Here is a 15,870-nt window from a genome sequence, read left to right as displayed (position 1 = left end):
TTGATTAAGATAAAAGTTTAACTAAATATGCATTGACATGAATCTACTCTGAAACTTCTCAATTCCTGATCTTTGATGAGCTTTATGGAATGTGTTTTTTTTTCCCTTGAGGAAAACCTGTCCCCACGTTTTAAGAACAGAGAGTATTAGAATCCCTGAAGTTCGAACTCAGTTATCGTGAATCTTACACCACAACTTTGGTGTCTTGGAGGTACCCACTATACTATATTGAGATTATTAATAAAATATTTTGAGTGTCCTGTTTGTCCTATTATATCTTGTTTCCTGTAATAGAGGATAAATTTTTGGTGCCACTAGTTTTTTCACTTTACTATCCTTGGTAACGGTACCAATTAATTGCTATTGTTACTTTCAAAGTTTACCGCGTATGCATCTTAAACATTGATAACTATTTTTTTTTTTTTAGGAAAATGGTAATTTGTATTCTTCAGCATTGATAAATTTTATTCAACAAGAAACTTTCTTATCCTCAACTAAGTTTCTGGAGATCTACTCAGCAGGTTTAGACCTATTGATTGGAGTGTAGTTACATGCTTAAAGCATATTTTCGGGATAATCCTCGATAAACTCTTATAGTTTATAAATTCATAACTTTCAGCATCCTAAAATTTTGAGGAAAAATGGCGAGAGAAGGGAGCTTTAGTCCCACTGATTTTCCATTAGTCATTTGGCCCTGATCAGTCTCCCTCCAGTCATCTTGATGATCCAATATTAAAGAATTAGAATTTATGTGAACATACATGTACACCCTTTTTGCATAGTTGCTGGATTTGGGTTAGAATATCTTTTACCGATCAGGTGCTTTTTTTATTTCAGCTTTCAAGAAAAACAACAAATTCAGCTTTCTGAACTCTTCAATGTTTCAGGAATACTTTTTAGATGGTGCAGAATCTTGCCTTTTATCGTTCTTCTAACTGTTTTATTAAGGTGATAGGACATAACTTCAAACCAAATACTATTTGCAAGTAATGAAATAGTATTTGCAAATCAATGTTAATTTTACCATTTTGTCCATTATTTCAATTGGATATTGTGAATTTGAAGTTGGAAAACTTGTTTGAGATGCATTTCAAGTGAAATAATGATTTTCACAGACAAAACTTTGACGTTTTCTCCAAGTGAAAGTTATGTCCAAACACTGAGTTCCAAGTACTCCCTCCATTTCAATTCATGTGGCTTGATTTAGAGTACTAGGGTTAAACTAACTATTCTTTGTAAATTCGGACATAGGATCTTCAATTTATTTGAAATAAAATCTATTTATTTTAGAAACTACGTAAAAAGTGCTATAAGAAACAATCATTAACAACCCGTAAGGGTGGCCTAGTTGGTTGAGCATGGGCTTCCATAATGGAGGTCTCAGGTTCGAAACCCCCTGCGTACGACAACAGGGGATTTGCCTTCTGGGTTGAGCTCATCACACGGGGGCTTGCCTAGTGCGGGTTGTCTATCCTGTGTGGTTTGCGGGATATTGCAGGATAGTGGCTGCGGGTTCCGTTGTCACAAAAAAAGTACCAATAATTAACAATTCAAAATATTTTTTAAATATTTGAAAAAATCATGGTCAAAGAAAATATTTTTTGACTCTCCAAATAGTAACTAAGACACATAAATTGAAACAGAGGGGAGTATTAATTTTCAAATTCTACATCAAATACTCTTGTTTCAACTTTAACCATATATTGTCCAAACGGGAAGTATCATCAAGTATCTATCTATCTTGTAGAAATGAGACAATTCTCTCAGGCACGCAGATCAAGGTAAGCCGTAAATCAACTCTCTCCATCTTTCTCTCTCCTCGATCCCTTGCTCCGATCGACCCAACCCCTCGTCCGACATGACCCAACCATTTTCTCTCCTCAAATCTCCTCCAGACCCTCCCCCAGCCTCTCTCGATCTCTGTCCTCCTCAAAGTACACCTTTCCTGAACTTTACCTCTTCTGACAACAAATTACCTACACTCCGAAACAACACAGAAATTTCCGACCACAACCCAGAACATTCTGACCACCTTCTGTCTTCTCCGGCAACATCCTCCTAAGGGCCTACTGGCCTTTGGGATCTCCTTTTTTGGTGAACTTCTTTCACCTGAACAGTCCCTTTCCTTTCTTTTTTCTTCCTTTCTTCTTCTTCTCTGATTTTCATGGAGAATAGAATTTATTTCAGACTAGGGGGGAAGTCATATGACCTTACTGAGACCAAATCTTCTTCTGAAATTTGGTATGAATGGGTGGAGAGTGCTAGACTCTACATGAGAAGGATGAACTGTGTAGAGGGGTGCTTGTGTGGCTGTGCAGAGGGCTTAAAGAAGCATCTGATATTAAAGGCAAAACCTTTAAATCCTGGAATTGCAGAGACTTGTCTACCTATATTTACTGCTCCTTAAAGTTCAATAAATATGGTAAATTTGTGTTGGTTATTATAGTTAATGGTGATCCGGGATCTGTGATCATCCTTCCGGAAAATGCCTTTAATGAAGGGTGGGGGGAACTCACTTCAAAAATCGACATCTTCATTAATAAAAATTCCGAGCTACAGGATCTGAACACAGGTAAAGGGGAAGCTATTACTTTGGACTAAAAGGAGAGAGGAGATATAAGGATGCAAACAGAAGAATAGGTGACCTCCAACTGAACACCACACATTGGCAGCCCAGAATCCAGTGGTGAACAAAGTTCTTGAAGTCAAAGATCCTCTGAGCAGAAGTCTGGTTGGTAGATTCCCATACTGTGACGCAATACCCACCCGCAATGACGTCAGACGTTGGGCCCAACAAACATGGGGAAGGATTTATAATCTTCAGGTCTTTGATATGAACGGGATCCAATTTTTGTTTGAGTTCCAGTCAAGAAGGGATGCAGAACACATTAATGGGTGATTGGAAGAGGAAGAATCATCACTTGCAGCTGGACTGGTGGTCACCAACGACTAGAGCTATTCCAGAGCATGTGCAATTTGATTGGTTCTGGGTTCTCGCATTCTTGGGCTCCCACTACAATTTTGGTCCGACAAGGTGATGAAAGAAATAGGTGAGTAATGTGGCGGGTGGATCGAGACAGAGGAGGAAACTCAACTGAAAAATCACCTGAGGTGGGCTCGTTTGCGGGTAAAGGGGCCGATGGAAAAAATACCATCGCATGTTGAAGTCAATGACGGCGACTTTGTTTTCTCATTGCGGGTCTGGTGTGAAGCTCCGGCCAGATTCAAAAAGTAAAAGGAAGGTGAGCACCTAAATCGAGGTGTCAGTATGATGATAGAAAAGGAACAGGCTGTTCCTTGAGACATGGAGCTGGTGATAGAGACTGCTGAGAGTTCTGGGCAAAGAAGCAAAGTGTTAATCCCTCTGAATATTGCTTCTTTTGGTGATACAGACCCAAAGGACAAAGGTGATCACGTGCTCATTAATGAGAGTCACGTGGTCACTCTTATTTGAAATTTGGTCCTAGATTTGATTGAAAAGGGGTAGGGCCTTTTTAACTGCAAGATATGCAATGGGCCTGGTGCAGCCCATATTCCAACCAAGCCAAAAGAAAGGGATCCCACTGCTGAACCTTTTGTTGATCAAATTTTTGAACATGCCCGTCTCTCGCTTGGGAGGAGCTGGAAACACTTATGAGGGCGACAAAGTCTCTTCAAGTAGTGGAACAAATACATATTGGGGGGAGCGAGGGTTTTGATACTAATGATTCTGGTTTGCAAGTGGCCTGTCTAGCGGATACAATATCTGGCGACAATTATAAAGGCAGTATAAGGGGAGGAGTTCACCATGGTGAGAACTCTAATGGGCAGATGGCATTTGATGACAATCCTCTTCCTCTCCAAATTAATGGTTCCTTAACGGAGCAAGCAATTGAAGATAGAGCCTCACTATGGTGTAATGTAATGTATTTAGTCTCAGTCAATTGTTTGACGCGGCGTTTGGGGGGTGTGACAAAGTGGCTTTTGAGCTTTTCCTAAAAATTGACCAGAAATAGGGGATTGCTGAGACAGAAAACAGAAGAGATCAAAGAAGACTATAACAATAATAAAAACACAATTCCAAAGGAGCTTAGAAACCTGGAGTTTCATGTGAAGTTCAAAAATGGGGAACCAAGAAACAGGGGAGGATAACACCTGGCATTGCGCAATGAAGGTTATAATTCTCTCTTGAATGTGAGGGGGGTGAATAGGGAGAGCAAAAGGAGTCTAATTAGGAGTTTAATTCAGCAGCAGGGGGCTGATGTTTATGTTTTAGTAGAGACTAAACTGATGGGGGCAGAGGCACAAGTGATCAAGCAACTATGGCATAATAGATGGCTGGGGGAGATACATTTAGATGCTATCGGAAAAAGTGGTGGGATAGTGGTGATGGGGGACACGGTTATGGAAAGGGGAGCTGGTGGAGGCTGGTAATCAAGTGATTACATGTAAATTTAAGGGTCTTAACAAGGATATCGCCGGGTTTTTTAGTGCAGTCTATGCATCTTGTGATATAATTATCAGAAGAGAGCTTTGGTTGGAGTTGGCTTCTATAAGGAGTTTATGTGATGGACCATGGGTGGTTTGTCGTGGCTTCAAATGTCACAAGATAGCCAAATGAGAGCTTAGAATGTAAAGAATTACATGGGCCATGACTGAATTCATTGACTTGATAAATGAGATGGAGCTCTTGGATCCTCCTTTATTTGTAGGGTCCTTCACTTGGAGAAGGGGTTAGAATCATATGACAGCTTCCAGGATAGATAGATTCATATATTCTCATCAGTGGGAGGAACTCTTTACACAGATCAAGTAAGATCTTCTGCCAAGGCTATACTCAGATCATAATCCTTTAGTGCTATCTTGTGAAGATTTAAGTCTGAAGAAATCTTACTTCAAATTTGAAAAATGGTTGATGGGAGTGGAAGGATTCAGAGACAAGGTCAAGGAATAGTGGATTTCTTTTAGTGTAACCGGAACAGGGTCATTCATTCTGGCCACAAAGTTGAAGATGTTGAAAGATAAACTGAAGGTATGGGGTTTGGAGGATAGGAAAAATTGGAAACCGAAAAAGGTGGATGTCTTGCACCAGTTATCTAGCCTAGAAGAGGTCTAGGAGCAGAGAATCCTATCTGAGGATGAACTTCTCCAAAAAATCCACTTATCCATGGAATTTGAGGAAATATCCAGAAATGAGGAAATAGCTTGGAGACAGAGATCCAAAGTGTAATGCTCAAGCAGGGGGACAAGAACACCAAATGCTTCCATAGAATTGCCACAACACATAAAATGTTCAATTCTATTGATACTCTAGTAGTGGATGGGACTTCTGTATCAGAACCAAAAGACATAAAAAGGGCAATCATCAGTTTCTACCAGAATTTATACAAAGACATTGTACATTGGAGGCTTGAGCTTACACTCTAAGGGGTTGAAAGCATTAATATGGAGGAAAAAGGAATGGTTACAAAGGCAATTTGATGAAACTGAAGTGTTGGATTGCATCAAACTTTGTGCTAGTGATAAGGCTTCAGGCCCAGATGGGTTCCCAATGAGCTTTTATCAAAATTTTTGGGATCTGCTAAAAGATGATATTATGAATGCTATCAGACACTTTCATGCTCATCAGGTCTTTGAAAAAAGCCTCAATTCTACTTATGTGGCACTTATTCCAAAGAAAACAAGGGCTACTGAACTAAGAGACTTTAGACCTATAAGTCTCATAGGTGGAGTCTATAAAGTTATTGCTAAACTTTCTAGCAGAGAGGTTGAAGAGGGTGGTAAGCAAGCCAGTCAATAGGCATCAAATGTCATTCATAAAAGGAAGACAAATTATGGATGCAACACTCATAGCTATTGAATGTGTGGACTCCAGACTCAGAGATGAACATCCAGGGATCATGTGCAAGCTAGACATAGAGAAAGTTTATGACCATGTCAATTAGGATTTCCTTCTCAATATTCTCAAACAAATGGGTTTTGGTGAGGTCGTTGAAGTGGATTGGTTTTTGCATTAAAACTGTCAAGTTCTCAATTCTGGTTAATGGAGAATCTGCTGGTTTTTTTCCCTCAGAAAGAGGACGACTCAGACCGGGAGATCCTCTTTCTTCTTCTCTCTTCATATTAGCAACGGAAGGCTTCAACAGTATGATGAGGGTGGCTATTCAGAATTTTTGGTTAAAAAGGTTTCAGGATAGGCAATCAAGCAGGTGAGGAGATGCAGATTTGTCACTTGCTTTATGCAGATGACACTATTATTTTCTGTGAAGCTGGTTTTGGGGATCTTTGAGGCTATTTTTGGTTTAGCTGTTAACTTGAGGAAGAGCAGCATTTTCTCCGTTAAAGAAGTCCCACAAATACAAAGTCTGGCCAACATTCTGGGATGTAAAATTGAGAATTTTCCAACAACTTATCTGGGGATGCCTTTTGGCAACAAACATAAGGAGCTGGAAATTTGGGATGGGATTAAAGAAAAAACTTGCTAACTGGAAAGCACAATATCTATCTCTTGGAGGAAGGGTCACTCTAATTATTTCAGTTTTGGATTCATTGCCAACTTATGTCATGTCTTTATTCTCCATTCCTTCTAAGGTGGAAGAAAGACTTCATAAATTGAGGAGAGATTTTCTACGGCGGGGCAATAAAGAGAACAAAGGTATGCATTTGATGAAATGGGAAACTGCCCTGCTAAGCTAAGTAGACATTCGGGTGGATTTGGCATTAGAAATTTGGGGTTACAGGATGAATGCTTGTTGACAAAGTGGCTGTGGAGGTTTGTTTACGAGGATCATGCACTTTGGAAGGAAGTAATTATCAACGAATATGGGCAGAGTGTTCATTGGTGTTCTAACAGTGTCTAGCACCGATGGTGTCTCAGTATGGAGGACAATGAGATATCTCCGGACTAAGCTGGCTGGAAGTGTTCTCTACAGGGTGGGCAATGGTACCAAGATCCTTTTTTGGAAGGAGAACTGGATTGGACATGAGCCTCTGATGAACTCATTTTCAGATTTGCTCTCTTTTTGCAGCAAGCATCAGTAGCTGACTGACACTTGGTCCCCTCAAGGTTGGAATCTTACATTCAGAAGAAACTTGAATGACTGGGAAGTGGGTAGAGTTGCTGAGTTACTACAAGGGCTGAGTGGAGTTAAAGGCATTTCTACAGAACCAGATACAATAAGATGGAAGTATGATAGCGATGGAAAGTTCTCTGTGGGCAGGCTATATAAAAAGGAAGTGGTGGAACAACCCGGGGGTATATCAGGTCCATTGATAGCGATGGAAAGTTCTCTGTGGGCAGGCTTATATAAAAAGGAAGTGGTGGAACAACCCGGGGGTGGAAGTATAAGTCCCAACTAAAGTAAAGTGTTTCGCTTGGTTGGTGGCTAAAAGAGCATGTCTCACTCATGAAAAATTACAAAGAAGAGGATTCCATATTGCTTCTAGATGTTTCCTTTGCAAGGAGACTGAGGAAACCAACAGTCACTTGTTTCTCCCTTGCAAAGTTATAGCACAGCTATGGTCACTATTCCTCTGCTTGTCTCAAACTAAGTGGTCAATTTGGAGAGAAAGAAAAAACAAATGTTTTGAGGATACTTCTAGTTCAATCTAGAAAATCAAAGAAAATTGTATCAATATTTTTTACTTTTGGTGTAAAGTGGAAGGTTTAGAAGAAGCTGAACAGTTAGTAGATTTTTTAGGTTCTCTATAGTTATTTTAGTTTTCTCTTGTCGTTTTGGGCCGATTTTATTGGAGGTCTCCAGCATGTCCTTAATGCTGAGGAATACAACATTACCATTCTCACACAAAAAATAAAAATAAAAAAATTGAGTGAATAGGTTTAAACCCACCTAAACTATCATTATTTTGCGAGTTTCATACCTAAACTATTCCCACCTGTGGGAATACACTAGGTATGTGGTTGTTACCCCCGGACTATAACTCCCTTATCAAGAATCCCCTAATGGAATATGTGATAAAACATTAGGGATAACTTGTGGAGAGGCACGTGATAGATGAAAAAAGTCTTAAAAATGAATTCACCTGGCACGATGAGTTCAGAGGGGTTTTGTAAATACGCAAAATGGTGATAGTTTAGATTTTTCTTAAACCTATTCACTCTTTTTCTTTTTTCCATGTGTATTGCCACTTGGAACTCTTTGAATGTTGAATGTCATATTCCTTCTGGGAGTATTTTAGTATGAGTTCATGGTCGTCCAGGGAGGTTATGTGAACACCCAATAATTTACGTATGAAACTCGCAAAACGATGATAGTTAAGGGTTTCTTTAACTGATTCACTCGATTAAATTTGTAGCTTAACTTTGCAAAAAAAAAGAAAAAGAAAGTAGAGACTTAGCTTCTATCACCTCTTGCTCTGGAACCAAATTTTATGATTAGCTATCTATGTATGTTGTGGGAGGTAGACATTCAACACTGATTTATGCAAAAAATAATAACATCAACTAGAAAATAGGGTCTGTACAATGTTCTAGCTGAGACTATTGAGCATTTGTGTTGTAAAGATGCTTCCACTGGCAGTTCTCTTGATGGCAGTGACCAGGATGAGATCTTTCAATTTAGCATTCCTGAAATCTCTTCCTCATATTTATCTAAAATCCAGTTTGAGGAGATAGAATCAATAAGCCTCCAGGGCTTTGGTCTAGTGCTAAGAGTGCAATGTGTGATGTGTGGATTAGGCGCATGACATGGCTTTGAACCCTGCCGCAGGGAAGGGGGGGGGGGGGGGTTACTTAAGTGGAGAAGGGCCGGTATTCCATTATCTACTGAGTTTCGAATTGTGCGCTGCTGGCACTCGGAGAGTTCTTGGTTATTCAAAAATCAAAAAGCTGACCTAACTTATTGCTTAGCAGTACGCCAGTGGCTACATTTTGTCTGTGCCTTCTTTAGCTAGTTCATCCTTATTTGTTTCCGTTCGATATGACATGCACTTTGTGGTAAAGAATGTATTGCTTAACAACTTGATTGATTATTTGTAAGTATAGTCCTTGCCTTGTTTTGTGACTACAGCAAGCTTTGGTTGGTGAAGGATCTGCTGAAGAGCAACTTTTTTCCTCAGAAAATATGGTAAAGGATGGAATAGGTAGTGAAACGGATTGCTACTTCCAAAAGTTGAAGGTACTATTGCAGTATTGGCTCTCTTTCTCATCTTTTCTTGTTTTCAATTTCTTATATTTGGTGCTTTCCTGTACATATGGAGAATAACCATGAGTTAGCAACCCATTTTGAATTCCAAATTCATCTCGCCCTGCTGGAAGTGTTATTGTAGACATTTAATAATCTGAATCGTTGTCCTTTTATTTTCCTATTTAGTTGCAAATCTAACCTTTAAATCTTTACTTGTTAGTTTTTCTATTGAAGCTTTTGAAATCCTCTCTAATTTATGAAACTGTTATTATTTTTGAAAGTTCCTTTAGAGTAGTGATGTATGATACTTGTTAGAGTCCCACATTGGTGTGGAATGTTGTAATTTTTTCCTTATACGGTCTTGGACAATTTTCACCTCGTGAGCTAGCTTTTGTGGTTAATTAGGCCCAAGACCCATTTTCTTATCAATTCTTTTTAAGAAAAGGAGTAAAGTGATATGTGATCTTAAGAAGCCAACACTTGTCAGTTGTATTATAGGTAAGATAGCGAATTGCAAACTCATTTTCATTTCATGAACTGAAGTGATCTATTCATTAGGTGTGAGTGTCATTTTTTCTTACTTTAGCATTCAGTTTACCAGGGAAATAATGAAGTTTCCATAATAAAAATATTAACATTTCCACATGAAATGAATAATTCTCAACCAATTTTTTTTTTTTTTTGGATCAAGTAAAAGTATTTTCATTCATAAACATGGCCAAAGAACGACCATATACAAGGGATGTACCAAAAGATAAAGAATCTACAAAATATGATACTGTACAAATTCCACCCAATCCTCTATACAACTAGGAACTTCGTGATTGCACCAAAAGAAAATAAGGGAGCGAAGACTACTCCTCAATTGAGAAAAGCTTGACTCTATTCCTTAAAAGCTCTCTTGTTTCTCTCATTCCAAACTACCCACATCAATGCAAGAGGAACCATGTTCCAAGCCCTTTGTCTTCTCCACCTTCTCTTGCTCTTCCAACTGACCATCAACTTTTTCACAGTTCTTGGCATTGCCCAAGAAGTGTTGAACCACCCAAACATGTTCCACCACAGTCCCATGGTAAACCTACAATGTAGAAGAAAATGGTTCACGTCCTCCCCCGTCTCATTGCACATGTAGCACCAATTGACGCAAATAGCCTTTCTCTTTCTAAGATTTTTCGCCGTCAAAATCACTTCTCTAGTGGCTAGCCAAGTGAAGAAATACACCTTCCTCGGCACACTTAGAACCCATATTGCATTACATGGGAAATCAACTCCCTCCCTAACCAAAAGTTTCTCATAAAAAGGCTTCATCGAGAACACTCCATTATTTCCTTGGGCCAAACACCACACATCGGGATTATCCACCCGGTTGACTTGTCTATGAAGCAATTCTATCAATCTTTGAAACTCCTCCCCTTCCTAATCTTGAAAATCCCTTCTAAATCTCAAATCCCAAAAAGTCTCTCCACCTTGAGTTCCCCTAATCTGTTGAATTGTCAAATCTTTTTGGCAAGATATTCTATACAAAGTCTGGAAATCATCTTTCAATAATATGTCCCCACACCAGTTGTGCCCCCCAAAATATACCCTCTTCCCATCTCTGACCTTGAATGAGATATTTTTCACAAAATTATCCCATCCCTTCATGATATTTCTCCATAAAGCACAACGAAAAGGCAAAACAGTATCTCTAGTTTTCTAGCCCCCTTCCATAATCCCATATTTGTCAACTATCACCCCCCTCCACAAAGCTTGTACCTCCACGCTGAACCTCCACATCCATTTGCCCAATAAAGCTTTATTAAAGACTTTAAATCCTTAACTCTGAGGCCTCCCCATTTTTTAGGAGACGTGACAATGTCCTACCCCACCGAGTGAAACTTCCTTGCCTCATCCGCCGTATCCCAAAGGAAATCTCTCTGACTCTTTTCCAACTTATTAATGACCGAAGTTGGAGCAAGAAATAAAGACAAATAATAAGTGGGAATACTCGATAATGTGCTTTTAATAAGCACTTCCTTCCCACCCTTGGACAAATATCTTTTCTGCCACCCTGCTAGTCTCTTCTCGACCCTCTGAACAACCGGATTCCACACCGTAAGATCCTTGTTCGAGGCACCTAGCGGTACTCCGAGGTATGTAGTCGGCAGAGCTCCAACCCTGCAATTCAAGACACGAGCAAGCAACCCGGGGGAAAGCTAGCTGAAGATGCATAGAATGCCCTGTTAGGGAGAAGCCGATTCACCACTTTAAGAAAGTATTTTCAAACTAATGCCACATCTTCTACTTCGACAAGGCAGGTGCAAAAGGAAAAAGAGTAAGGGCTTAGGAAGGTAGCGCAGTGGAAGCAGCAATCCCTATTTCGCATAGCCCTTTATTGGGTAAAGTGAATCAGAATACGCGGGTTGACATTCAATTAGAATAACCGCTGTTGTCTCTTTCCTGCTCTCCTCTGCTACAGAATCCGGTGTTAGTTGAATAACCCTTGCTATTGAATCCGATGCTCTAGAGGAAGGCAATGAAATTGTTGATGCATCGAATGCCATGGTTGGCCCTTGGGGAAGGAAGGAGAGTGATTGGCATGAAGTAGGGCAGAGAGAGTGATTCAGCATAATGGCATCCTTCCCATTTCTTCTTTTATGATCTTATCTACTTGAAATGCTTACCTATAAGTGCGGAGAAGGTACCCAGGGGACCAAACGAAACGACTTGCATGTGTTAAGCATGCCGCCAGCGTTCATCCTGAGCCAGGGTCCTTCAGTTTGATTCGTATTCCGATCAAAAACTTTATTTCTTAAAAGAATTTAATCCTTTTCCTCTCAATGACAAATTCGAGCCCAATGTTATTCACCTCTCCAACAGGGATAATCTCACAATTCCTCAAATTAATTTTAAGTCCTGATACCGCCTGAAGCCAGATGTGAACTTGGCCTAAATAGTCCAATTGGGTCTCAACTGCATCACAAAAAACCAAGGTATCATCTGCGAACAATAGGTGAGACACCGATATTGCCCCTACACCCCCAACCGCCGCATCAAAACCCTTCAGGTAACCCCCCAGGACAGCTCTATCCATCATCTTGCTCAGAGCTTCCATAACCAAAATAAACAACATCGATGATAGAGGGTCTCCTTGTCTCAAACCCCTCTCGCTCCCAAAAAAACCGCATGGATTACTATTCACCAACATGGAAAACCTCACCGAAGAAATGCAAAAATAGATCCACTTCCTCCATTTCTCTCCAAATCCCATTTGAAACAAGATGGAATCTTGAAATTTCCAGTTCACATGATCATATGCCTTTTCAATATCAAGTTTGCATAGCACACCTTGTACTCCTTGCTTTCTCCTTGAATCCACCACTTCATTTGTCACCAATGCTGTATCCAAAATCTGTTTGCCCTCCACAAAGGCATTTTGTGAAGTAGAAACAGTTCCATCAACACTTCTTAAGTCTAAAGGAAAGCCCCTTAGAAATAATCTTGTAGATACTTCCCACTAGACTAATAGGTCTATAGTCCTTCATGCTCGTGGCTCCCTCCCGTTTAGGAATGATGACAATAAACGAGGCATTCAAACTTTTTTCGATTTCACCACTATCTTGGAACTCAGCAATAGTATCCATCACATCAAATTTGACTGTATTCCAACAATACTGAAAAAAAAGCCAAAGAGAAACCATCTGGGCCCAGAGCTTTGTCACCCGCACAACACTCCAACACACTTTTTACCTCGTCCTCCTCAAATGCCCGCTCCAACCACTCACCCTCCTCCCCTCCGATTTGATTAAACACCAAACCCTCCATAGTAGGCCTCCACTCTGCTCCCTCTTTCAACAAATTTTCATAATAATCCATAACTGCTCCCTCCACTTCGTCCTTCCCCACTTGGCTCACCAAATATTGAGCATGAGATGTTGGTCGTTTCCTGTTATACAGGTACTTAGAATGATGGAAATAGGAGAGCCTTTGAGAGGGTAGTCCAGTTTGGTATCTCATGAGGTTCATGTAGTATAGATGTCTTGGGCGTTTTTTGTAAAGAACTTAGATGTAAGGAATAGGAGTGCCTTTTAGGGGTAGAACTAATTTTGCACAGATGAAGGGGAGCCTTGGCGTAACTGGTAAAGTTGCTGCCATGTGACCAGGAGGTCACGGGTTCGAGCCGTAGAAACAGCCTCTTGCAGGAATGCAAGGTAAGGCTGCGTACAATAGACCCTTGTGGTCCGGCCCTTCCCCGGATGCCGCACATAGCGGGAGCTTAGTGCACCGGGCTGCCCTTTTAGGTGGTTTTGTTTCCGTTCAAGTTCTAAAACACTCATGCGGTTCCTGTAGTTTTCTCAGGGATTAAACCAGTATCAATAACATTAAAAAAACACTTTCTTGATGAATCTTCGGCAGGCAAGTTTTATAGATGTTTTCTCTGGTATTAAACCATTATAAATAAAATGATGTCATCACAATCTATGGCAGGCATGGAATATGTGGGAAATGATGTAGTATTCTATCACCGAAATTATATGGCGAGTTCTTGCGCTTTCATTGTTGTGTGACTGAAGTATACTCGTCACCAAAAACAAAAGATTACCTAACGGGAATTTGATGAAAAAGATGAAATTATCCGATAGTTAATCCAAGGCCATTAATCTTAGTGCCTGGTCCTTTTCATTAGAGAACATGAAATCTTTTTAGTTTTCCTCACTTAAGATGTTCACACAGATGGACATCCATGTAATATGCCAGGGCAGCTCATCCATAGTCCAGTCTGTACTTTGGAGTAGACGGATTGATTGAGTCACAAAAGCTCAACTTTCTCTGACAGCTAGTTGACTGGCTAGTCTACACTATATCAAGTGATACCTTAGTATTTGGTTGGATTGTTTACTGTTGTTTTGAATGCGTCTCAGCAATTGTTTTCAGTAAATAAATTGGAAATCCTAGAGCATTGTAGTAAGGTGCAACTATTCTGAGTAGAAGACATGCAGTGTTCCACATTCAATTTTAAAAGGTGAAGAATAACAAAAGAGAGATAGGTTCTTTGGGTTTCAATACCATGAATTTCTGTCTTCTATAAGCAAAATCTTTTATTTTGTAGGGAATAAATTTCACTAGTAAGTGGTGAACTTTTAAGACCCAAATGGCCATGTAGTTCTATGTTGGAACTCTGTTTTTTCATCTGTAAGCTCTGCTTAGATATCTAGAAGTGTCTTGACTCATGAATATGTTAACGCTTGAAATTTGTGGCCCTATTACTTCATAGTATCCATGTGAAAAATATTGTTCAAAGCAATAGGACTATTGACTCGAGCATTGATGTACAACAAAAAATATGTTCCATCTGCCATGTGTGATATAGTGTTTTTTTGTGGTTAAAACTATCCTGGTTTGAGTTGGAATTAATGACATTAACTTTCAATGTAAAACTAAAACTTGAACATATAGAAATGACTGAAGAATTCTTTTAAGATTGAGATCAGGTTTTGAAAAGTTTTATTACGACTGATGAATTACGATCAAAGCTGTGACGATTAATCTCAAATAGGAGTTCATCACATAGCTGGGGAGAAAATAAGCATATATCATAGTATATATCATAGTATCTTATTACCTATTAATAAAATAAGTATAGATCATGATGCCTAAGCTGTTTTAGTCCATGTTCCTTGGACTCTCCAAAAATGTTGCCGCACGCGTGTCGGATACTCCGAAAATGCACTACTTTGGAGGATCTGACACACACCCGTCAGCAGTTTTAAGAGTCCGAGCAACATAGATTTTAGTCGCTTTTTTGCTTATGTTGTCTTAGGAGGAAGACATTAAAAAAGAAATAAGCTCTATTGTTTGTCTGGCTTGGTGCTGTCATATATGCTGCCATGTGTAATTGTATTTAGCTTGATGTTATGACAGGAGCAATATGGATTGTTATGCGTGTGCAAGGAAGTTACAGTGAGCCCTCGTAGACAGAGACTTCAAGTATGTATTTTTTCCATGGACTCATGTGTTATCTTTTGATGTCGCCCATTTTTCTTCTGTTCTTTTCTTGAACTGAGTTTTATAATATACTTTAGCAACATTCCACACATGTTGTCTTCCATGAATCATTAAAAATGGAAATTTACTTGGTAACTATATTGTAAGCATGCGGAGAAGTGATTGTGTTTAACGTTTGCTGGTTAAGGGAACTGAAAGAAGTGGTTCATTGGACATAACTCTGCCTTGAGGTTGTGTTCAGTTATTATTGCATTTGGATTGTCTTCCTGTTTCATTTGCAAGTTCTTTGACTGCAACTGCAACAGAAGCTGGAGAGCTAGATCTTATATAAATGGAGGTCCTTATTAATTATGGCCAAGAAGGTGCAAAGATGAAAAGGGCCAATGCTCCTTCGATAACACAGGAGTCAATGAAGTGCTCAATGTGTCAACGCTACATGTTCATCTTATACCCAAACTTTTGCATTTTGTACAGCCTCTGACTTTTCTTAGAAACTTTTGCAGTTACATTTCTTCCATACGTTCAGTAGAATGCATGCCCCGTTAGTCTTCCAAACGGTCTCCAATGGCTTGCTTCGTTCTGCCCTTTCCAGGCTGTCAACAGTATCCTTCACTGTTCTTGGCATAACCCATTGTACTCCACAGGATTTACAAATGAACCCATATCTGCCACCTGAAGTTACTGTGCAGAGACAAATGTTCTGGAGTTTCAAATGACTTTGAGCATATGAAGCATCTAGTGCTATATTCATCCGTCACCT

General features: G+C 39.7%; 1 protein-coding gene across 3 annotated transcripts in view; it reads left to right on the top strand.

Annotated features, from left to right (window-relative positions):
* Window positions 1-15,870, top strand: part of LOC132603394 (protein TRANSPARENT TESTA 9) — a 37,738-nt gene that overhangs the window by 14,510 nt on the left and 7,358 nt on the right. For all 3 annotated transcript variants that reach the window (XM_060316422.1, XM_060316421.1, XM_060316423.1), the window contains 2 exons: window positions 9,009-9,116; window positions 15,027-15,092. In XM_060316422.1, coding sequence (XP_060172405.1) covers window positions 9,009-9,116; window positions 15,027-15,092 — 174 coding nt within the window. The remainder of the gene's footprint in view (window positions 1-9,008; window positions 9,117-15,026; window positions 15,093-15,870) is intronic.

This window comes from Lycium barbarum, chromosome 7 (assembly GCF_019175385.1).
Source record: "Lycium barbarum isolate Lr01 chromosome 7, ASM1917538v2, whole genome shotgun sequence".
NCBI lineage: Eukaryota > Viridiplantae > Streptophyta > Magnoliopsida > Solanales > Solanaceae > Lycium > Lycium barbarum.
The sequence above is the reverse complement of the archived record's forward strand: the minus strand, read 5'-3'. Positions and strand labels throughout refer to the sequence as shown.